At 41.8% G+C, this 25,705-nt stretch overlaps 1 protein-coding gene across 1 annotated transcript in view; it reads right to left on the bottom strand.

Moving 5' to 3' along the window:
* The window catches only part of mgat4a (alpha-1,3-mannosyl-glycoprotein 4-beta-N-acetylglucosaminyltransferase A), an 83,111-nt gene that overhangs the window by 19,009 nt on the left and 38,397 nt on the right, over positions 1-25,705 (bottom strand). Inside the window, exons 5-7 of the mRNA XM_067443490.1 lie at positions 16,999-17,132; positions 1,946-1,992; positions 1,707-1,820 (exon numbers count right to left, since the gene is read on the bottom strand). Coding sequence (XP_067299591.1) covers positions 1,707-1,820; positions 1,946-1,992; positions 16,999-17,132 — 295 coding nt within the window. The remainder of the gene's footprint in view (positions 1-1,706; positions 1,821-1,945; positions 1,993-16,998; positions 17,133-25,705) is intronic.

Here is a 25,705-nt window from a genome sequence, read left to right on the forward strand (position 1 = left end):
ACCGGAACAAATAGAAGGTCTCTGCAACGGCGTTAAGCGATTAAAGCGCTCGTCTGTGTGGAGACTGCACATGCACGCGCCACTGATAACAGCGGCAACGAACGCCAGATCGTCTCTTATATAACAAACGAATGAAATGATGCTCTTCTAGTTAACCAGAGATGTTTTGTTTGTATTATTTAGGTTCATCTGTGCAACAAGATGTTTCAATGTTTCAAAAAGTGGTGGGGACATGTCCAAATTATGCCTATGTATATCAATAACCTACAACCAACTGTTGCACACTGTACATGGATACAACTTTTATCGATATTATTGGTTACTTCAATAACACAAACTTATTGCTGCCTTGAAGAACAAGCGGGTGAAGAAGAGGATGAAGCCGCCGCCGCTCCATGTCTCTCCTGAGAGCTCATATTTACGAACTAGCCTAATACAAAGCACCGCGAGATCATTCCACCTGTCCATCAAAAGCTCTTTATCCAATCAGAGTAGATCACTGTTAAGCCCGCCCCCACGAGAGGTTTGTGTCAAAACAGCAAATGAAAAACTGAGAAACCCAAGCCAAATCTTTGGCAATGCATTCACAATCCACGATTTTGCGAAAACGAATCTTTAAAAAACATTAACAAAGAATGATGCATACTGATGGCATATTTTTAATAGTTTCTGAAAAAGTTTCATTCAGTTTTATTGAGACAAAGGTAATTCCATAATTATGGGGCGTGTTTTAACAGAACCAGGAAAGAAAATGCCTCTGCACTCAATTGGATAGACCTACAACCAATCAGAGCAACAGAGCGACACATAGTTGTCAACAGAACTCAACTGCACGCAGACACGCAGCGACAAAGCGACATGATCCCATTCATTTCAATGGAGCGCTGGCGATTTCCGGCGACACGAGCGACAGTGACCGCTGGCGACAGAATGTGGGCGTGTCAAGCGACGTGAGACACGCGACAAAAGTTCAGAAATTTCAACTTTATGCAAACGAGAAGCGATTTTCGCGAGCGACAACCAATAGGAGTGAAGTCAGTGGAGTGCACGTGATCCGTCTGCTTGCTGCTACTGCGGTGTCCGGAGGAGTTGTTGATATTAGCTTTTAGCAAGCCCCCTGTTCTTTATAATATGTCTCTGTGTAGCCTACATACAGAGACAAATTTAAAAAAAATGATGCATGGAAAAATGTGTCTGGGATTGTGGGGATATAAAGTAAGTTTTGACTAAACTGCATGCAATATGGTCTACCTATTACAGTACAGTGTGTATGTATTCTAATAACTTGCTCTGTTCTGCAAAACACTAGTAATAAAAACGGTACTATAGTACAAATATATTTAATGACGTTTATATGCAACCCGTAGTGGGAACGCCCACTAGCGACATGAATCTCTGGCGCTGGCGACATGCAGTGACAAAATCGCTGGCGGTGTGAACGGGGCTTAAAGGTGAATGCATATACGAACAAGCTCTCCGTTTAGGATTAGAACAAATTCATCCCAAGCGTTCTTTGGTGACGTGAATGCTTACGTTACTGTTTATCATCTGTCCATCATCGCATAAAGCATGCCCTGACAGTTTCATTGGTCAGTCACAAATTTAGCTAGATTTTCAGATTTAAAGTATGCAACAAGGGAACTGTTAATCACATAATCAGAAGGATGTACTTTCTTTCCAAATAAATCTATTTCTTGAATACTTACTTCACCCTCTCCTTTGAGTCACCAAAGGTCTCTTTCAAGTTGTTGAGGTCTGGATAATAGCTGGCAGGGGGAGATATGACCTCCAGTAACCCAGCATTCAGTTCTGTGGAGAACCTTATGGACAATGACAATCAGGAACAGCAGTTAGCAAGGTATCTGAATCAAGAAGTTTAAATGTACAATTTAGATCGTCATGTAAAACAAAACTTGAGGAAGTGGCAAAAGAAAATGTAACTTACTCTTTTTCAAGGCCTGCGACCACACTGTTTACGTAATCTACGTCCGTCTGTGAGGAAGCGAACATAAAAAAAAGTGAAAAAGTGGTAAACACACATCCACCAACCTACCCACCCACACACACACACAAGCACATGCACACGCACAGGCTTTACACAAATACAGGTGCAGTAAAAACTGAAGTCAATACAATGCCATAGCCTGGAAAAAATATGTGAATTGGAGTGACTCTGCTCTGGGCTGTTTGTTATCTTAGTGAGGAGGATGAATTGTCTTTTATCACTGATTTTGTTCAGCATACACCATGCAGTGGGAGCAAGTAAAACTCTATCGAATGATGTGGAAAAGGATATCCTCTCTCTCTCACACACACACACGATAGGGTAACAAGATCCTTATTAAGGCTTCTTTAGATGCACTGCCACTGGGTGTTCCCTCTCTTAACTAATGCACTCCGAACTAATGACTACCATTGTTACAGAAAGCCACAAGAACAGCTGATGACAGATCACACAAAGAACATCAGCCACCAGAGCTAACCACAGCCCACAGACACTAAGGCGTGTACAAATAAGCACTAGAAGACAAACACTGAATTTATTATGCAGAGACCGGTAATGCATCGAAAACACTGTATGAAGGGGTCCAACTAAACACTTCTTCTGGTTGCCTTTGTTCCAATTATGTACATAAGCAAGTGTGCATGCCTTGGTATGATAACCGTTAATTTGCATACCATGATATACAGCAGACTGGTATACAGCAGCAACTCTATCATAATCAGTGCAACTTCATCCATGCACAATGTTGTCGATTATATCAACGTGTCATTTCATCCAATGCACAAGATGATGTTTCTTGACAACCCCACTGCAACAACTAACTACCCGATTATAACTATTAAAGGAGTTTCCAAAGCAGACTAGGGATGCTCGCATTGACCGTTTAACCATTAACAAACAAGAATTTTGACAGATTAATACTATCAGTTAAATGATTACATAAAAATTTTAAAGTGAATTTTTTTTTGTTTGTTTCTTTGCTGCATGGTTAAAGAAAAATCTGCTGTATTTGTTAACTCATGGGGTGTGTCGACACTTGCCCACACAGACATATTATGCAAAATGAAGCAATCGAAAAGAAGTAAGTAGGTCTACTGTGTGGAACTATTTCGAAAGAAAGGGTGACGAATTTACTTGCAAAATATGCTATGCGGTATTAAAGGAAGTGTATGTAAGATTGTGGACAAAACTGGTACTGCAGGTGTATCCCCTTTCCCCTTCCTTCCTAACTCGATGTTGCCAGATCGGCTGCAGGATCAGCAGGAACGTTTGTAGCTGCAGCTGTGGTAACTCGAGCAGAGCTGGCAACCCTGATGCTGAAACACTACTGACTCCGTGATTGGTAAATAGGTGGAGGGTGGAGCTTCAGGCCAAAACACGACATGTCAACATTAACATCAGTTGAGGGCTGCAACAACAACTTTTAAATGACAATATCCTGCCCGGACTACTGTTGAAATTAACATGACTTCTTAATGTCTAGTGACATATCAAGACCATTTTATGATTCATTGAAATACATTTCTTACATACACTTCCTTTAAAATACAGCAGTAGTACAAGCTCCTGACTGGTGAAAAGCAAATAGAAAAATCGCGCTTTCCAAGGCTGGCCGCTCTGGCGAGGCTATATCTCTGTATTCCTGGGGCATCAGTGCTATCTGAAACCTTGTTTAAAGGTGCCCTAGAATGATTTGAAACAATATTTTAAAGGTCCACTGAAATCAAAATTAAAGTTTTTTAGCTTCTAGTATGACTGCGTTAGCCTTAAAGTAATGAATAAGCTGGTATGTTCCAAAACTATGACAAAATTTGCATTTAGGAGATGTAAGCATTCAAAATTTACAGTCTCCCACTTCCGTTAAAACGAATCTCAGATTTTGGTGACATCATCGCAGACTTCACCTTCTCGTCAAATATTCTGTCCAATCAAAATGCCCCCTTACACTGCTGAAGCGGCGGCTGAAGTCAGTCAGTTGTTAACACTAGGGATGTCAATTTTCACAAATTCCCATGATCGATCGTCGTTTAAATTAACGATCAATTAATCGATTAACCGTTAACCATAATACTAAAATATGCGTGCACAGCAGTGGCTTTTAGCCGACAGCATGACAGGATGTGCAAATGCTGCTCAAAACGCCATGTTCACCAAATGAATGAGAGGGATTTTTTATCTAAACAAAGAGCTATGGGATTGTAAAACTAGTCGATGTTATTTATAATTTAATTAAATGACTTATTTAATAACCAAATATAACCTGTAATACAACACGAACGCCGCCTCAGATCTGATTATTCAGAATGTGTGGACGCTCTTCCAAGAACAACATGCTGAAACGTCACCTAAACCCAATTAATTCAAAACGATTTATTAAAATATTGTTTTCATTAATGTTATGTAATGTGACAGTCCCAATCATAGTTATTATTAGTTGTGCGTTGCTGTTTGAACAGCGCGAGCTGATCGGATGCGCTGAATCAACACCGGTAGTTACACTGAAGCTATTTGTTACCGCATTATTTAACTCAACAAAAAGCTTCCTATATGAGATTAATCAGATTTATATAAAGTTAACAAAATATTACAAATTATATATCTTCACAAAATGATGCGAATGCACAAGTGAACTTGAATTGAGTTGCTGATATTCATATTCAGAATGGGAGACGCGCTCTTCCTGGAACAACGCTCTGAACACGGCACCTTAACCCAATGACTTTACAACCATTTATTAAAACAGTGTTCTCATTTCTGGTATATAATATGACAGTCCCAATCATCGTTATTATGCATTGCTCTGTATGCGCTAAAGCCGAAGCACTGAATGAAAACCGGTAGCCCTCACTGACTGAAGCCATTTGTTAGTGCGTTTTATTTCGCTGAAAGAAACGCATCCTATATGATTGATCACATATATAACGTTACAAAATAAATGTAATATTACAAATTACTTCAGCACAATCTGATGCGAATGCACAAGAGAACTTTAACCAAGTTACATGCGCGAGTCAGAATGTGTGACCGAGAACCATGTTGTGCACGCGCTCTTCCTGGATCAACGCAATGAAACACGGCAAATAAACCCAAATACTTAACAATCACAATGTTTTATTACAATAGTGTTCTCATTAATGCTGTGTAATAGCCTATGACAGTCCCACTCATAGTCATTATTAGTTGTGCATTGCTGTTGGAGCTGCATGCTGAAGCTGATCACCGCCACGCTTTTACTACCGCTCGCCTCTAACGTTAAAGGGGGGGTGAAATGCTGTTTCATGCATACTGATCTTTTTACACTGTTAAAGACTTGGAATCCCATACTAAACATAGACAAAGTTTCAAAAGTTAAGGTGGACGTTTGATGGGAGTATTTCTTTGTCAAAAATACTACTTCCGGTTAGTCATAAGTTTCGGCAAGTTTTTTGAGATCATGCGTCCCCTTTGACGTTAATGGGGGCGGAATTTCCTTGTATGGGCCTTACGGACAATTCTACCGGAAGCGCGTGAGAGAGAGAGAGGGAGAGAGCGAAAGCAACAGCCTACGCCCATCAAAGCGCTGGCTTGTAGGATGCTGGACCTGCTGGACAGGTGATGTGCACATAACAATGTCACCAAAAAAGTGCGTTTTTGGTTGCCAGACCAAGACAGTCCTGCACAGATTCGCTAAAAACCCCGCGTTAAGGCAACAGTGGATGTAATTTGCATTTCCGGATCAGCAACTGAGTTGCGCGAATGTTTATATCTGTTCGCTGCATTTCGGTGCCGACTGTTTCATAAACAAGGCCCAGCTCGACGCCGGATTTTCCCAATCGCCTAATGCTGAAGGATGGAGCAGTCCCAACGTTAGAAGGGTGAGTGAGACTGCTTCAAATGTCTGTGTTTTTTTTAGTCCGCTTACTGTCTACACAAACCACGCGTAAACACACAAACACACATGCACAACTGCACTTCCCACATGTACACCTTCAAAGACAAAAATACGACGATAAAATTCAAGTAAATATGTAAATAACACAAGCCGCTAAGCATATTATATAGTTAGTGTATAACTTGTACCACATACAGACGTCCTGCTCTAGTCGTTTTTGCTGCTGCTCCTGTTCAACTGCAGCCTCTGGGTCTGATTCCGGATCATAGATGTATGGCTGTATCTGATTAAAAGCCATATTTTTATTTTGAATAAAGTTTTTTCCCGCGACGCACTCGACTCAACATAGCAGCAGCGAGCACACGTCATTATTTAGCTCCGCTCACACGACACGCCCCCACCCGCTCTGCTTTTTTCGGAAAGACTCGGAACAGCGCATCTTTCTTATATAATTATTAAAAAAATAAAGACTTTTCGGAGATATGCAGGATGCAATGCTACTCTATAGGTACTCAAGATTGACATGACACTGACTGAAACTGAGTGTTTCACCCCCCCTTTAATTATTAACCAAATGCATCCTTATGAGATAAATCAGCTAAAGATAGGCCTGCACAAAATAAACACAATATTACAACTTACATTTGTACAAAACAAAAGGCTGCGAATGCACATGCAAACTTGCAGTCATGATGAAGGTGTGACTTCAGCTGTAAAATGGTCCCAAATAGAACTCGGGCACGCTCGCTTCATTTTTCCTCCCATTTCGCGTTTGAGCCGCACGCACGTGCATGACCCTGCTTAATCGATGATCGATAAGTCTTATCGATCAAATGTCTTATCGACAATTAATCGATCATCGATTAATCGTTGACATCCCTAGTTAACACATATATACTAATTTCTACATGGTAAAAGGCACTATTGCAATATATTTGTGATAGGAAACAATTCAGTGTAAATATTCTTTCATTCGAGGCGAATGAAGTCTGTTTTCACGTTAGTTTCACACACAGCAGCAGCGCACACACACCAACGTCTCTGGTCTAAATTTAGACTACAGACACAAAAGCGCAGCGCGGATCATATGCACGAGTTGGCACAGACAACAAACATATCGACCTATTTGAATTCTGCACAGAATGCTGCATTTCAAAGCGATATGGAAGAGATTATGATGGTAAACAGTGTTAGAGGAAACTGGCGTTACCAAACAGAAAGATCCGCTCTTGCGCTCTAGTCAAACTGTATATTAATGAAACGCTATTGGCTGTTTCAAAAAAGGGGAGGAGCTGCTAACAGCTGGAGACGTTTCAGGGGAAATTACGTCAACACATTGAAAAATGTGGCGCGCTTCAAAGCACTTCAGTCGGCCTTTAAATTGTTCTCTGATATCTAAATAGAGGGTTTGTGGCTTATTTATGGTCAAAAATTGTACAGATATGGTTTTACAGGTCCATTTACAACCCTAGAAATTGTATCTAGGATGTATTGCTCTTTTTTTTGCCTTATTTGTAAGGTTCATGAATATTATTGCAGAGTTCTGCTCTGATTGGCTGTTTCACTGCACTGCTCAAGGACAGCTAACACATCTACCATCTGTCATGGCAATGATTTTACAATGATAGCTTCCTAACTTTGAATCACGAACTGAACTAGGTAGTGCGCAGTGTTAATTTTGACAGCAAATTCAGATTTAGTCTTAGTCTTAGTATTGGGGACTGTATTTGTGTATCGTTAATCGAATGCTAATCCACTACGGGGCTCCGGTAAGAAGCGTGACAGGAGACAGGAAACTGTTCAAATCTTTATATAATGTTTGGCCACAGGCATTGTCATCATCCAGTTGTACTCAGTTTCATGATATACAAAAGGTATTAAATGTGGTCTTTCTGAAATAAACAGAATAAGAATATACATCAGTGTATGTCTAATAATGTAGCTTTACATAAACACAAACATTAACTTACTACTGACATGTTATACATGTACCAACGTCACAGAGAGGGATTAACAGCGGCGAACATATGCACGCGAATTACCGTATATAGCTCTCATATTATAAGATAGCCCAAGGCAAAAACTCGATTGCACAAGCTGAATAACTAACTTACCAATGTAATAAACATGCATCACTTAACTGTGTATTATTAAATCAACTTACATTCAATCACGCACATTAACACCTGTAGAAATGGCGGAGCAAACGGCTGGTGAAAGTGAAACTAAACACCATAGCAGAATAGCGGAAACTAACGCTACCTGGTGGCATACACAATAAGAGGTTTCATAATAAAAGTCCTTCCCGTGTCCTCATATAGGGAATTTAGAACAGCCGCCCCCAGATTAGCATAGCTAATGTGTAAGAATAAATTCCCTAGTCCTTGGACCCAGTGTCAACTCCATCCGGAAGTGCTGGAAGTCTGACAAGTTTAGCCACAGGCCGTAGGTATAAGCGATCGTTGACCTTGATTTGAGCTGACCTAATGTGTCCATCAGCACTGGGTATTAACTTGACAACTGTACCAATTGGCCAATGCGCTCTGGGAAGCTGCGGATCCATAAGCATCACCACCATGTCCTCAGTTAAGTCTTGAGTTTCTCGCTGCCACTTCTGGCGAATCTGGAGACTTGGGAGGTAATGCTGGATAAAGGATGACCAAAAGTGGTCAATTATGGTTTGAGAATGACGCCAGCGGCGCTTGGATAGCGGTTCGGGAGTGTAGATTACCTGGGGGAGCGAGGCATCTCGCCGCCCCATAAGCAGCATATTAGGGGTAACCGGGTCTATGTCTGCCACATCGGATGAGACATATCCCAATGGTTTGCTGTTGAGAATGCCCTCTACTTCGATCAGTACTGTGCGCAGTACTTCCTCTGGAACAGACTGGCTCCCCACAACTACCTGCAGGGCAGACTTTACTGATCTGATCTCCCTCTCCCATGCACCTCCGAAGTGTGGTGCGGCGGGAGGATTCCTCTTAAAGTTGATCTGATAATCAGCCAACAACTCTTGCAGTTTGGGTTGCATTAATTTGAAGGCTTCCCTTAGCTCGGTATCAGCTCCTCGGAAATTGGTCCCCTGATCCGATAAGACTTCGGATGGGGTTCCTCTGCGGGCTATGAAGCGTCTAAGTGCCATCAAAAATGCATCCGTATCAATGCTATTGAGGAGGTCAAGGTGAATGCATCTGGTTGTCAAGCACTTGAAGATGACTCCCCATCGCTTTTCAGTGCGACGGCCAATCTTCACCATGAAGGGACCAAAGCAGTCAACTCCAGTTGAGAAAAAAGGTGGTTGGTACAGTCGCAGGCGGGCTAAAGGCAAGTCGGCCATGATAGGCACAGTAGGCTTGGCTCTCCACTTTTGACATTCCACGCACTCTCTCTGATGTTGCCTTACTGCTTGTCTGCCTCTCAGGATCCAATAGTGGCGTCGGAGTTCGGCGAAAACCCTGTCGGGTCCTGGATGGAGAAGGTGTTCATCAAAGTGCTTTATAAGAAGTTTAGTCACCTTATGCTGGGGGTCTAAAACTACTGGGTGGATCTCAGCTTGACTTAAGCCATCCAGTTTCCGCAACCTTCCTCCCACACGTATCAGTCCCAGCGTGCGATCAAACTCTGGTGCAAGTGTGTTCAGACGGCTGGATGTAGGCACAGATCTCAATGCCTTTAAGGCCCTGAACTCTTCTGAGAAGGTTTCCTCCTGACATCGACTCAATATGAGTGCTTCCGCACACTTGTAATCAGGTTGTTGCATGCTCATGTCTTGGGTAGCCGCCCCGTGAAGAAACTGATAAGTAGCATCAACCAAGCCTTTCCAGGAAGTATACAGGGATACATCAGGAATCCCAGAACTTTGATCATTCCCAACTAGACCACAAAAGACAACTTTTCTGGTCTCCGAGATGTCCTCTTGCGCCTCTGTCAAGGGCGTAATTGGCCAGCGATCCAGTGGCTCATGGAGGAATTTTGGCCCCTGACTCCACCTGCCTGGATTCACCAGCTCTCTAAGCGTTTTCCCTCTCGTAATGTCATCCGCCGGGTTATTGGAGGAATCCACATACCTCCATGAGTGAGGTTCAGTCAACTCTTGGATTTCCGCCACTCTCGTCCCAACGAAAACCTTATATCTACAAGACTCTGACTGTATCCAGGCCAGGACAGTTGTAGAGTCAGTCCATAATGTCACCTCCTCTATCGCGATGGTCAGTTCCTGACTGAGGAGATTGGCGAGCTGGGCACTGGTCAGAGCCGCGCATAGTTCGAGACGTGGCACTGACAGCTGTCGTTTGGGGGCAACCCTAGAGCGGGCCATGACAAAGGAGGTATGGATCTCTCCATGATGCTCAACCAGGAGGTAAGCCACTGATCCATAAGCCACCTCTGAAGCATCACCAAACACATGCAAGCTACATTTTGATTTCTCCACATCAAAGTTTGAAGGCATGTAGCATCTTGGCAGCTTTATCTCGCTGAGGTCAGGCAACTCCTCCTCCCACATTTTCCACTTCTCTAGCAAGTCTTTGGGAAGGTTTGGATCATCCCAATTCCTTGGTTTCGCCCAGAGTTTCTGGACAAGAATCTTGGCCCGGGTGGTAAAGGGAATAATAAACCCTAGGGGGTCATATTGTGACGCCAAGACCTTATAGATATGTCTCATGGTTGGAGGGTGCTCTCCCATTGCACGATGCCGATAACCCAGATGATCTTCTAGACAGTGCCACATCAAACCCAGAGCCGGTTCCAGAGGATCAGAATTAGACTGCTGCAACCACAGTTCAACGCTCTCGGAACAAGCAGATGAAGGTAAGTGCTGGATGACTGAAGGGACATTAGAAGCCCACTGTCTTATTTCGAAGCCCCCTGAGGCCAGAAGAGGTATCATCTTGTCAATCAGTTGCTTAGCTTCCATAGCAGTGGCAAGACTTTGTAGACAGTTGTCGACATAAAAGCTTCGCTCTATGGACTGCAGCACTTCTTCATTTCCAGGCTGCTGGCTGCGAACATGTGTCTGTAGAGCAAAGGTGGCGCAGCAGGGACTGCAGGTCGTCCCAAAAGGCAAGACTTGCCACTCATAGATGTCAGGCGAATCCTCTCTACGCATGTTCCTCCAAATAAACCTCAGCAGGGGTTTATCTTCGGGTAGAAGTCTCACCTGGTGGAACATACCGCGTATGTCACCACTAATAGCAACCGTATACTGCCGGAACCGAAGGAGAACTCCCAGCAATGAGGAACCAAGAATGGGACCAGGAAGCAGCTGCTGGTTAAGAGATACACCCAGATGCACAAAGGAGCAGTTAAAAACCAGCCGGTCTTTGCCATTATGGTGTACAAGGTGATGTGGTATGAACCATGACTCCTCTTTCGGCTGCAGATTCTCTGGTGGTACCTTGACAATGTACCCTGCATCGAGGAGTTTCTGTATTTCAGCTTCATACACTTTAGCTTTCTCTGTGTCTTTGCTGAGACGCTTCTCAGTGTTCCTGAGGCTGGACAAGACGGACTCCTTTGTTCCTCTCAAAGGTGGGCCATCCCGTGCACGGAGGAGTGGAGTAGCATAACGCCAGATACCATTAACTTCCACCCGTTGTGTTCTTGTCTCCAGCATATTCACAGCCGCTTGATCCTGTTTAGATCGTGTTACCAGCTTCTCACTGCGGTATGGGAGGACGTCCAGTTGCCACAGTCGCTCAACATGTTGGTAGACAGGATCTCGAATTGGAGTAAGGGAAGTGAATAAGCACTGTTGTGCAGGTACCTGATGTGGAAGAAGTCCATCTGGTCCCTGGAGAACCCAACCGAGCTGTGTACGTACAGCTGCTGGTCCACCAGCTGGTCCTAGTCTGATTGGCTCCTTCCCCGTGATCAGGTTGGGGTAGTCAGACCCAATTAGAAGAAGGGGCTGCACATTATCAAAAGATGGAAGAGGAATCCCTCTGAGGTGGTAATAGCATCGCTGGAGCCTCTTGATGGGATAAGTTTGCTCAGTTAATGTCAGTAGAGGAGCAGTAAACACATTGGTGAGGCTGTACTTCTCCTGTGGACTTGAAGGTGTGGACAGCAGCAGATTGATGGACTGCCCCTTTAATTCTGTAACATCATGTCGGATGGTGCGAAGGGCCATAATCTCTTCTTTACCCACAAGTCCTAGCTGCTGAACTGCTGCTGGAAGAACAATGCTCCGCTGGGCCCCATCATCCAGGATAGCATAGGTTGGTACCGACCTCTTGCCTTTCCACAGTAGCACTGGGACAACTTTCAGGTAAACACGTCCTGTTGAGCTAGGGGAAGTAAGATATGCCCGATCTTCAGACGTTGTAAGTAGCACAAGGTTGGGACCATCCTTGGCGATGGAATGCAGGACACTGAGGTGTATACAGCCACATTCTCGGCAAGGCTTCTTTAGCGTGCATTCCTCACATTTATGACTTGTGCGTCCACATCTCCAACATCTCTTGTTGTCCTTTATCCACTTGAGTATCTGTTCAGGTGAGCGCTCAGTGATTTCACTGCACTGCGACAAGTAGTGCTCTTGACTTTTACAGAACAGACACAGACGTTTCAGTTTCTTAACTGATTGCTGAGTATGACCAGGCTCTGTATGGACATAATGTACCGTACTGACCTCTTTGGGTTGGTCACTGCCGTGATAAACTGCAGTGATTCGAGTTTGGGGTTTCAGAACGGGCTGACGTTCTCTGCGTGGTACTTGAATTCTCTCAGTTTGGTAGCGCTGTACCAATTTAGATGATAGACGCTGTGCCTCTGCCTTCACTTTCAACCAGTCAGCGAGGTCATGGAGGTTATACGGGTTGAGACTGTTGGTGCTCAGTCTGCCTCGTAACTGGAGGTGTTCAATAAAGCTATCCCGGTAGTGCTTGGGTAGCTTACTGAGTAATCTGTCGACATGGCCCGTGCAAGTGAGTTCTCTTCCCTGTGGCCCCTCCAGTGACATCAGCATGCCTACTAACAAGTCAACATTAAGTGCAAAACTCTGGAAAGCCTTTGCATCTCCAGCTCTAATATCAGGTGAATTTAACAGGGATGCGATTTCACTTTGTGCCAATTGATGAGGTTGGCCATACTGACGTTGCAATGCTGCCATAGCTGCTGCATAGGGCGCGGGATGATGCCGGCATGCTTGGGCAATTAGCCTTGCTTCCTCCAAGACTAATTGCTCCATTAGAACCCTGTATTTATAATGCTCAGTAAGCTCAGTGTGAGGATTGAGGAGATTGTCCAAAGCCATCTTCAGATCAGAAAACTCTCTCTCACTATCATTCATAAGCTTAGGTAATGTTGGGATTGGAACTGGCTGGAGCGGGAGTGATGCAGGTGTCGGCTGATAAACCGGGATGTTAGGTGATGGCGGGTACATCACTGGAGAGCCATAACAGGTCTGTCCTGGAATATAAGTAGAAGGCTGAGTGACATAATACCCTGTGACTGGTGGTGGAGGTCGATAAGGGTCTGGCACGGAGAATGACTGTTGTTGTAGTTGGCATGGCACAGTAGTCTGTGACTGATAGGCAGATTGAACGTGAGATGTGCGAGCTGTTGTAATTAAAGGCAGCTTCACTGATGTAACAGTACGTGGTAACGATGTGGTAAGCTGACATGACGGACGAAAATCTAGCGTACTAGATAATGTTTGCTGAGGCAGCGTTTTATGTGGAGCAGATAATGGTGAGACACCAAGATATGGCGTACCATATGTCACATTAGGCGTAGTTTGTGTCATGTGCCATGGCGCTGACCGTAGAGAATTGTCTCCGGTTGCCTCAGCAGCGGGGAATGTCTGGCCTGAATACAAGATTGGGATAGATGGCGCTGCAGTGGCTTTAAGTCTGACCACAGGTGGTGTGATAGATCTAGCATGTTCTTCATCATGTAGTGAAGGTGAAACAGTGCCACTGCTGAGTGACCCACGTTCAGATTGACTGTGATATTCTTGTTGAGCTATTTGTGAACTAGAATGCCTAAAAGATCTCTCTGCACCTAGCTGTCTGGCACGGACACCAGCTCCATTATCAATGCTGCCCAAATAACCTGTAGCATGACCTGCTCCATACTGCGCCAGGGATAACTCACTCATGGGAAGCTGGTCCACAGTCGAAACTGGCTCGGCCTGTCCACTGAGGTTTAGCTGTGCTGTTGGATGATCCATCCTTGGCTGGTGGTATGAACTGTCATACAGCGCAGGGTCTGGTATGAGAGATTTAGGCAATGTGTGGTCATAAGCTTGCAGACGTGTTGAAAGCTGACGTACTCTGGCCTGTGGTCGAACAGGATGTGTAGTATCAGGTGAGTAATGTTGGCTCTGTTGCTCCATATCACCGTAATGAGTGTAGCTATCCGGCTCGAAGGACCATCTATTGGGGACTGTATTTGTGTATCGTTAATCGAATGCTAATCCACTACGGGGCTCCGGTAAGAAGCGTGACAGGAGACAGGAAACTGTTCAAATCTTTATATAATGTTTGGCCACAGGCATTGTCATCATCCAGTTGTACTCAGTTTCATGATATACAAAAGGTATTAAATGTGGTCTTTCTGAAATAAACAGAATAAGAATATACATCAGTGTATGTCTAATAATGTAGCTTTACATAAACACAAACATTAACTTACTACTGACATGTTATACATGTACCAACGTCACAGAGAGGGATTAACAGCGGCGAACATATGCACGCGAATTACCGTATATAGCTCTCATATTATAAGATAGCCCAAGGCAAAAACTCGATTGCACAAGCTGAATAACTAACTTACCAATGTAATAAACATGCATCACTTAACTGTGTATTATTAAATCAACTTACATTCAATCACGCACATTAACACCTGTAGAAATGGCGGAGCAAACGGCTGGTGAAAGTGAAACTAAACACCATAGCAGAATAGCGGAAACTAACGCTACCTGGTGGCATACACAATAAGAGGTTTCATAATAAAAGTCCTTCCCGTGTCCTCATATAGGGAATTTAGAACACTTAGTCTTTTGAATAACACACCATTTAGTTTTAGTCCCATTTTAGTCATCTGAAATCTTTTAGTCTTAGTCTAGTTTTAGTCGACTAAATATTATAAGAGTTTTAGTCTTAGTCTCACGGGTCGGTTTGTATAAAGTTTTAGGTTCACGGTTTCAGTACGGTTTGGTATTTGCTATGTTCACAGAATAAAGGACTATTAAAAATAAAGAAAATAAGAACAAATAACTTAAATACAAGCACTAGCACAAATAAATTCTATTGAGCAAAGATACTGATAAAATGAACAATGCATTTCCTGTTTTTCAGGTAGGTCTAACGTTAGTTTTAGGTAGAGAAATAGAATAAATAATCCAATGTAAAATAACTACATATTTAATTGTTTAAATGAAAGATTAATCCTTATTAAACTTACACAAGCTATTCAATCAAGAGCAGTGAGTCCTCATATTTTTTTTGACATTAAAGGTTGCTGCCCCTTTAAGACCTAATACAGGGGTATGCATCGTCTTTCTCGACTGTATAAAGTTCACTTAAGGCATATTCAGACTATGTCTGCTTGGATACTTAACAAGATGGACATGTTGACATACTTTTTGTATGAGTTTGTCCGTTCAAGCGCAAGACTTGAAAGATAACTCAATATTTGCGCGCTGTGGGGTGCGTGCGCGCTCTCGGATGACAGATCTTCACACAGCACGTGCGCGCTCTCATTCGCGTCTGCTGGCGAATGTAACTACCCGGGTGAGGCGAAATGACTGGACGAACGGCAGCACTCGCATGCACTGAACACAGTTTACAAAGAGAAACCGTTTTGCCAGTTTTTCTTTTATTATCGCTGTTGTAGTGCCTATCACTGAGGAGCCAGCATGTGTATCCATCGACAGAAACATACATAAAGCATTATTTTCAAGTTACAACCCATATTAAAGATGCGTCATCATCAGATGTGAGATGAACCGCGGTGCAAGTGCATTTTACACGGCACCCCGGTTGGGAAACGCTGGTCTAATCAATACAGGTCAGACATGGTTTTCTTTAGCTTCTATTTTATTCCAAGTTTAGCAGCTAGCGGGAACACGGTGGTTTATCTGATAAAATAAACTTAGCGTGTGTGCTTTGGCATGTATTTCTGGATGAGTCGTCTGTAAATGCCGCTTCAAGTTGGTGGTGTTTTTCCCAGCGATTTTTGCTCCACATGGTTTACAGGCGTATGATTGTCCTTGTTGTCATATGTGAAATGTGACCAGATGTCAATTCTTCGTTTTCGTCCTGCCTCTGACATTTCTGCTGTTGCGGGTGCATTTGCCGCTGCTTTTTTAAATGGCTCGGCTGCTTCTGCATAGATCAACCTACCCTCAAAGATTCGCTCTGATTGGATTTCTACCCAACACGGCCCACAAAAAGAGTACTTATGATTGGATCTCTTCTCCATTCGTCCCGCCCATATATTTTCGTCTCATTTTTATTCGTTGACTAAAGTGTCAGTTATATTTCGTCACGTTCTTCGTCATCATATCTGACTTTTTATTTAGTTTTTATTTAGTTTTCGTCCGTGAAAAAGGTTAGTTGACGAATATTTTTCGTCATAGTCTTCGTCAACGAAATTAACACTGGTAGTGCGTAAATAGGTTTTTTGTACAGTAAAGTTACAGTTTGACTGTAGAGTACTGATTTAAAAGTTGATCTGCCATAACCAATTGCTACCGTTCGCCTTAGCTAACTCCTTCACTACTAACGGAATGAGCTGGTTAATCAAACTTTTCCCAAACCCCATGGGGAAGAGGGCCACAACATCATAAACCACCAACAAAGCTCAGCAAAGAACCCAGACGACGTACTGAAAATTGAAAATGAAAATTGAGCGGAAGTACGTAGGAGGGCGGAGCCATGCTACTCAGGAGGACTCAGATCTTACATTTAACATCGAGTGGCGATACGACACAAACTACTGAAACTAAACAAAATGTTCTTAAAATGTTTTTTTCCATGTTGTCACTAACCCCATTAGAGCGTTGTTGAGACCACCTGATGTCTGGCTCAATATTGCCCTCAGAACTACTTCACACATAGGAAGACAATCCTCACACAAACACGCTTTCTCAAACCGAGAGAATGCTCACCTCTCCCACAAACACGATGATGACGCAGTCCAGCTTCTCCTCCGCCGAGAGTTTATCGATGAGTGAATGAAGAGTCTCTGACAGGTATGACTTTACTTTCCGCTTCACTGTGGGGATACCCATCACCATGGAAACTGCATGGAAAAAGAGAACAAAAACTCAATTCGTGCCTCATAAACCCAATTCACACATCAGGCAGTCATCACTTGTCAGATGACAAACTACTCTAAAAAACAGGAAATATGTTTGTTTAGTGACAGCCACACAAGACGAATACTTGACACTGTGGTTTATTTTGACTAGATATCTCAAATCTGAAATAAGAAAGAGAGGGGGTTTCCACAGAGACATAAGAGCGAAGTCCAGATATGAAATACAAATATGGAAATGCCCTGGGTAAATATTACTCTGATCTATTGTATTGCACCTCAGAGCATCATAAAGGAGATTCTGACTCCTGATACAGTCAGAGCATAAAGAACCCAATATACTTAGGGTGCTTTCACACCTACCTTGTTTGGTCCGGATTTTCAGACTTTTCAGTTTGGTACGAACCAAAATTACAGGTGTGAAACCTCCCTCGGACCATGGTCCAGACCAAACAGACGAAATTTGGTCCGCCGAAAAGAGGTACAGTCTCGGTCCGGACCAAACAGAACAAAGGTTCGCTTCGTTTCTTGTGTGAAAGCATTTTCTGTATAGTTCGGACTTTCAGACCATTTACAGGAAGTTCTGGTGTAGGATTAGTGAAAAAACACAGATTAAACTCACAGCACATGCAGTGATGGAGCGCGCAGCATTTTAAACAGAACCTTGTGTAGCCAGTCAGCTCGCGTGAACAGCATATATATATATATATATATATATATATATATATATATATATATATTTCTAATGTCTGTGAGACAAGTAGCCTGTATGCTGAGTTTCAGTATATTTATGAGACCGCTCCAGTTCATGTGCAACGCAAATGATCGCTCCGTCACGGGACGTCTGCTATATTATTTATTTAAGCTTATTTATTAAATTCAGACAAATGATGAAACATTTATTAAAATTAAGGTACAAAATACAAAGCTTTCTACAAAACAAATTTTAATGAAGTGGTCAAAATCATTTCTGACCCGATGTCTTGTATTGCACATCTGTGCATGTTTCATAATCAATATAGCCTAGATGAAATTTAAAAATAACATTATAATATTTAAACATAACTATAAAATAAAAGACATTGTTTGGCTAAAAAGCCTATCTTCTAGGAGCTCCTCCTTTCCTGTTGGCGCCGATAAAATGTTTGCACAACGAGGACGTTCATTTGGTGAATTTGCCTCGAGTATAGTTGGTGCTACAGATAGTAATGCCATAATATTAAGAGTATTGGCAATGATATGCGTCTGTTCATTCATTCTTGTCAAAGTTAGCCGCTGAATTGACAACACACTGACGTCAGACGCACGTCCGCTAACAAACCAATCAATGTTAAGATGCAGGCCAAATAGATGATGACGACGACGATAAAATTCTTTGGTGCGCTAACATAACTGCAATGTGAAAGCAAACCAAAACAAACCAAATGTCCAAACACGAACTTTGGTTTGGACCTTGGTGCGGACTTTCAGGTGTGAAAACGCCCTCAAAGGGTTAGTTCACCGAAAAATGAAAATTCTCTCATTAATTACTTACCCTCATGTCGTTCCAAGCCGTAAGAGCTTCATTCATCTTTCGAACACAAATTAAGATCTTTTTGATGAAATCCGAGAGCTTTCTGACCCCTCCATAGACAGCAATTTAATTACCACTTTTAAGCCCCAGAAGGTAGGACAAACAACAAACAAAGGGCTCTCGGATTTGATCAAAAATATCTTCATTTGTGTCCCAAAGTTGAACGAAGGTCTTGCGGGTTTGGAACGACCCAAGTTTGTGTGAGTAATTTATTACAGAATTATTATTTTTGGGTGAACTAAGAATAAACTGATGTGATGACATTTCAAACAAAATCAGGACAAAACTAAGTTTGTTTTAGGACTTAGTAAGCACATCTTGCCAAAGCGACCTTTTCTGAAAAGTTTGGTCTGGCTGGTAAACACCTTTAAACTACCTTCGAGTCTGTGACGATTAAGGGTATAGCTCTAAGGCTGAGGCTTCTCTAGTTCATTTCTTCTGTTTAGTCCGTCATGGTTTAGAATTCATTCCCATGCCTTACTGCCACATTCGATGAATTTCTTCCCTCATTTTTGTTCAAGCAAGGCCTGTTATACAAATGTATTTTAATTAAGGTAAACCATGACAATGATTTAACTTAAGTGAGGGAATAAAATTTTAATTTTAATTTTTATTGATCGATAATCAATTTTTTTTCAACCATGTCATGTGTGGGTCTCTGTGCATTAGGGTTGGGTGCTGAACTCTGTACTTTTAAAAACACCGACGGAATTACGTCAGCACTACCGAGTACTGCTTCACATTAAATCAACCGGTACCTGAGAATGCATCTGTGGCCTGTTGCACAAAGCTGGTTTCAGTTGCTACCCAGGTAAGTTCGAGATTAGTTTGATCAAACTCAGTTTTCTCGGTCTGAAAAAGTTAGATTTTATTTATATCAGTGTTAATAACCATGGTAACTTACACTACACAGCTAACCGTCTCTGGAGCAGGTGTTATTCTGGGTTAGAGATCGCAAACCCAAACTGGACCAATCAGCTGCAAGTAGGGCTGGGCGATTTCCCCCCTAAAAAAATCTCTGGAAAATCTCAGATTTATTTAATAAAAAACTCGATTTATGATTCGATATGAATTTTTTTCCCCGCCCCCCATTTAAAACTAAATAATTGCAAACTGTACATATATTTTAAATATATATATTTATTATATTTAATTAAAGTGCATCAATAAAAAAAAATCCAAAGGCAAACCGTTGATCAAACTGAAAAGTCACTGTGCAGTGAGCAACAAAGATTGTTAAACATCCAAATTATTTGTACTGTATTTGGATTGAGCTAATAAACAACAAAAAATCCTAACTAAAATAATAATTATAACATTAGTGTATTAGTATTTGTACAACAGTGATATATTTCTCAAGTAAAACCGAACTTTTATTTTGACGGGTTGCCGTGAATACCTTTGAGTTTCTTTGTGTTTATGACATGACGGTGGTTTTTCTCAAATGAAACGGTAAAATGCCCGATTCCCAAATCGCAAATCATGTATAGAGTCGGCGGGCGGGGCCATAATGACGACGGCCGAGTTGCGTTTGCGTGCTTCTAGTAAACACAGAAATTGGCGAACGGCGGCGGTCTTTCGAATCACCTTTGACCGCGACACTGGAAGACTTGGAGTTAAGCTTTTTCGGAGAAAAGAACGGCACTGAAGTCATTCTTAAAAAGGGAAGATGTGTTCGGAGTTTTGCCGACCGGATACGGCGAATGTTTAATCTGTCAACAAGCTCTGCTTCACCTTCGTTGCTCTGGTTGGTTGTAGCGCTATCCTATCGCGTGCAGAGGGAGAAGATTTGGCGAATACAAAATGTATTACTGCCGAGGGGGAGGAAAAAAATCTTTGACCGACCAACTCGATTTTTAAATCAAATCGATTTTATCCCCATCCCTAGCTGCAAGTAAAGATGCAATAAAGCCCCACCCCCTGTATCTCTCATTCCAAATTAAAGCAGTTTATAGTGAAAACATCTTAGAGACAAAATTGCTCATCTTTTGGTGTTCATTATTTATCATATAATTATATTACATGAATTACAGTGGGGCAAAAAAGTATTTAGTCAGCCACCAATTGTGCAAGTTCTTCTATAAATCTTTCTATATACATATACACATGCTTACCCAGGAAAAAAAACAGAAACAAAATGTTAGCAACAGACGGACTCTTTTCATTTGAGTGCTGAGGTTGAGCTATGTGTGCACGTGTGTGTGTGTGTAAGCGGATTTGAGTGACAGACCCTGACAGAAGCTCTGTCACACTTCATCAGCACCAAACAGAAGATGGTAAAATATGTCCTCGTTTTGCACTGCTTCCCACTGGAAGGCAGAAAAGAGTGTTTTGAGAGGGAACACCACGTGGTGAAAGAGTGAAGTAGGTTGAGGATCAAAGAGAGAGAGAGAGAGAGAGAGAGAGAGAGAGAGAGAGAGAGAGAGAGAGAGAGAGAGAGAGAGAGAGAGAGATAGAGAGAGCACATGAAGAAAAGGAAGCTTATCAGACAGAGGTAAAGCACCTGACACACCAAGAAAGAAAAAAATTCAATGAAGAGGGAGGGAAAAAAAGAGAAAAAAAGAAAAAAACATGTTTGTAAGTTAATGTGCATTCAGCACAAGTCACCCTCTCCTACGCCACATCTTTTCTTTCACAAAAGTAGCTTTTGGCCTTCAGGCACTCGGTTACATAAAGAATGCTGAGCTGCTTCATTCTCCCAGAATGCTCTTTCTTCTCTCCTCAGCAGCGGTATGGAGTCTTTATGCTTCTCTTTGAGACAGCCACTCAATGTGCCTTGAGACTAAACTATGGCAAATTATATCCAGACGGTCTCTAGGGATGTTTCAGTGCCTTACTGAGGAGAAAAGGAGACAGTAGGAGGTTTCACTGAAACCCTGTATAGTTAAGCATTTTCATTTTCTAATGAGATAATTCTCAAATAATCCTCTCAAACTTGTCAGACGTGCACACACGCCCTTCAAATGTCAAGTCAAGAGAGAAAGAATAGCGCAGAACAAGAAAGGAATATTACGAGATTCATCGGCCTGCCGACTGGCTATTATTTTGGTAGCCCATCTGGAAAACGCAGAGCCCCGGGACTTTGGGCTTTGAGAGCCCTGGCCCATATGTGTCTGAGTCCAGCGTGCTAAAGGTATGTGAAATTAAAGGGTTAGTTCACCCAAAAATGATTTCATTAATTACTCACCCTCATGTCGTTGGACACCCGTAAGACCTTCATTCATCTTCGGAACACAAATGAAGATATTTTTGTTGAAAGCTGATGGCTGAGAAAGGCTTCAAAAAGGCCTCCATTGGCATTCAGTATATTTCCACTGTATATTCCCTAATGCAACGAAAATAGTTTTTGTGCGTAAAAAAAAACAAACAAACAAAAAAAAACACAATAATGACTTTATCCGCCAAGTTATTGTCTTCTGTGTAGGTCACTGACGTGAACTCACGTGATAGCGGCGCTCCTCTGCGCTTCTGGGTCATTTATCTGAACCATAGATCTGAACGATGGAGCTGCATCATATTCTCGTGCATGCATCGAGTTCACGTTAATAACTTTATGGATAAAGTCGTTATTTTGATTTTTTTGCGCACAAAAACTATTTTCATCGCATTTTAAAATTATTGTACAGCCACTGTAATGAGATGGACTTTGCATCGACGTCTTTAGTGCCTTTATGGGTCTTGTGAGTGGAAATATACTGAATGCCAATGGAAGCCTTTCTGAAGCCTTTCTCAGCCATCAGCTTTCAACAAAAATATCTTCATTTGTGTTCCGAAGATGAACGAAGGTCTCACTGGTGTCTAACGATATGAGGGTGAGTAATTAATGAAATAATTTTTGGGTGAACTAACCCTTTAAGTGAACATGTTATTTAAAATAAATGAAGTATCACACACTCCTAATATTATGATCTGAAGGAAGCTTATGCAGCGACTGTGTTCTTCCACAACCAGGAATAACGCAATATCTTGCTATATTCCTCTGCATGTTTATTGCTGCTGGCTAGCGTGCGCCGAACATCTCCATGAGTCGATGGGCAGGGTTACCGGACTACGCGTGCTTATTATTCTGTAGAGGCGGTGTTTCGTCAGTCGATGATGTCAAGCTGCGAACAGGATCGTTTTCTGGGCCTGGTGTCTATAAAAGCTTTACTTTGACTAACAAGGACGATTTCAGCTTTGAAACTTACAGGATATTCTTATATTACCATGGCTTTTTATACATCAAAAGCCAAGTTGATTTCTCAATTCATCACCCCTTTAAATGGCATGAAGCTCATTTATTGGATTTGTTTTTAGTTCTGAATTAAAAATGCTATATTCATTTAGGGGCACTAAGAAAAAAATATAAATGTGATACAACTGACTTGATATCATGATGAAAAAATAAAAATATAAGGATGAAACTTTTGAAATTAAAACCTAGAGGAGTTTGACATTCGTTATTATGAGGTTTAAAAAATGTAAAATAACAGCTTCATTGCTTATTTGAAAAAGTTTGTCTGTTAACTTAAAGGCATGCGGTGTGACCAAAAAAAAACATGTGGTTTACGCATGTCAAAACATGAAGAAAGAAATATGCCAATGTCAGGAAGTCTCTTAAAGGGATAGTCGAACAAAAATGTGTCATTTACTCATCCTCGTGTTGTTCCAAAGCTGTATGAGTTCCTTTCTTCTGTTAAACACAAAAGATTATATTTTGAAGAATGTTGGAAACCAGAGAGTTGACAGTAGCCTTTGACTTCTGTAGTATTTGTTTCCCTTATAGCTATCACCAACTGTTTACTAACATTCTTCAAAATATATTATTTTGTGTTCAGCAGATGAACGAAAAGCATGAGCGTGAGTAAATGATGACAATTTTCATTTTTGGGTGAACTATCCCTTCAAAATTGCACCTTTTTATAAGAAGACATTAATAAGTTTAAATAAGTTGTAAACTGTTATGTGACGCAACTCTCCCAAAACATTCTTAATAACTCATAATTTAAAAAAAGATGTAATTAATATAACTTTTATTAATTTCAATATTACTTGATTTTAAACCATAACTTAAATTTCCTTTTCTTCATCTTTGTCACTGACTTGTATATTGCTCATTAAACCATTAATTAATGTTTGTTCAAATGTCATACTGTAAATATATTTATAGACCTCCTTAACTCTTGACTTTTCAAATGTTTGCAAACCCTGGGTCTGTATTGATAAAGGGGTGGTGTTGAGTGGGAGATATAGGGCACAGTCTCTAGGGTCTAGACAGAAGATGATGTCCCATTTAAAGCTCTAAAAATAGCCTCTTCTCTAAACACAGATCTCATTGAGAAGAGCGGGACCACAGGCGCAGGCACGGGCACGAGCCAGAGTAGGTGTTCAAGACAGTGTAGAAAGAAGCGGCTGAGATTGCTGTTAACTGGTAGGGAAGGTCCGTTTGTGGGGTTGGAGGAGGCGGACAAAGCATGGGTGGGCTTCAGCTGTCCAAAAACAACGAGTTCTCACTGTTCCCATATGCTCAGAAAAACAACCTCCTCGTGTGACACGGGAAAGTCACACAAGGTTTTTTTGACATTCTCTAACGTCATTGTTGTCATTCACAGCAGTCTGTCCCGGCATAGGATGTCGCTCGTAATAAAGCCATCTAGCCGTTGACTTAACTCATCTGTCATTAACCCACATACAGCCTGATACAGTATAGTGTGGTACAATGTATCATACAAACAAGAACAAAATAGAGCACACCACAAAAGAGCACGACAGCTCCAGGCTTATGGTATCGACTAGCCAGATCAGTGGACTGGTCACTACGCCAGTAAAAAAAACTAGCCAATCAAACAGGGCTGCAACCACTGTAGACATTGAGAGGAACACGGACTCCACAATAAGCACATTAATAGTCAAGCGCTTCTCAAACTTTTACATTTTGTCTCCCAATATTAGGTATTTGGTTGCAATCAGGACCACCCTGCTTCGTACTATTCAACTTATGGATACATAAAATACTGCAGAAATGCATCAGAATGACTGCTTCCTCAGTCTCATTTCCTTCAGACAATTTATGAGCTCATTTAATCCAGTAGTTCTCAAGTGATGGGGTATGACCCAGAAATGTTTCACATCCTTGCATGTCTGCAGTGGTAGAGTTGAGCAGAGGGAGAAAAACCAAGCGATGCAAAATGCAACTAACCAATGCAACTAATTTGTGCACAGTTCGAAAGGAAACACCAATAGGTTTGACAACTCAAAGGAAGGAGACATTTATTTTATATTTACATATTTAGACCTGTGCTTAGTAGTCAACTTTAATGCTCTGCCATGACGCTTTAAGCTAGACGTCGACTAGTCACTGGCATATAGAGAGCGCAAAAGCAATTACCTGACACGCAGGCTCTGCTTTCAACAGTTAAAAATGACAAATAAATGCATATACTCAGAGAGATCTTTACAAGACATGTTTGATTATACCATCTGGATGCTCAGAATTGACCGGCACTTATTGTACATGCAAGTTGATCATCGCGCTAAACCAAAGCTTGGAACATACTCTGCAAGAACAAAGAAATGTATTAATTTTCTCAAGGTGGCAAGAACAAGAACAAAGTTTGTTCTGGCCAGTTACATTCCATACTTCACAAGAAAAGCAGGTGCCGATCATCTGCGTTTCTCCGCATTACCATCACAGCCCTGGGAGCGAGAACTTTTTACTCTGTTCTTGCGGAGTATGTTGAAGCCCTAATGCATGCTGCATTGCAACACACACACACAGCCGATCTCACATCCCGCAGAGATCGTGCATGCCTCACACAAAACTATTCAGTAGCCCAGAAATGTACTGTCAACACTGTTCTGTGATTTATCAATAAAATATCAAATAATTAATACATTTTTATTTTAATTATTATTTTTTAATAATCACATGGCAGTTAATTCAATGCATTTAGGGGTGTGGTCCTGGACAAGACAATCTCCTGAACTCCAAACTGAATGTCAGAAT

Source organism: Pseudorasbora parva, chromosome 5, assembly GCF_024679245.1.
Source record: "Pseudorasbora parva isolate DD20220531a chromosome 5, ASM2467924v1, whole genome shotgun sequence".
Lineage (NCBI taxonomy): Eukaryota > Metazoa > Chordata > Actinopteri > Cypriniformes > Gobionidae > Pseudorasbora > Pseudorasbora parva.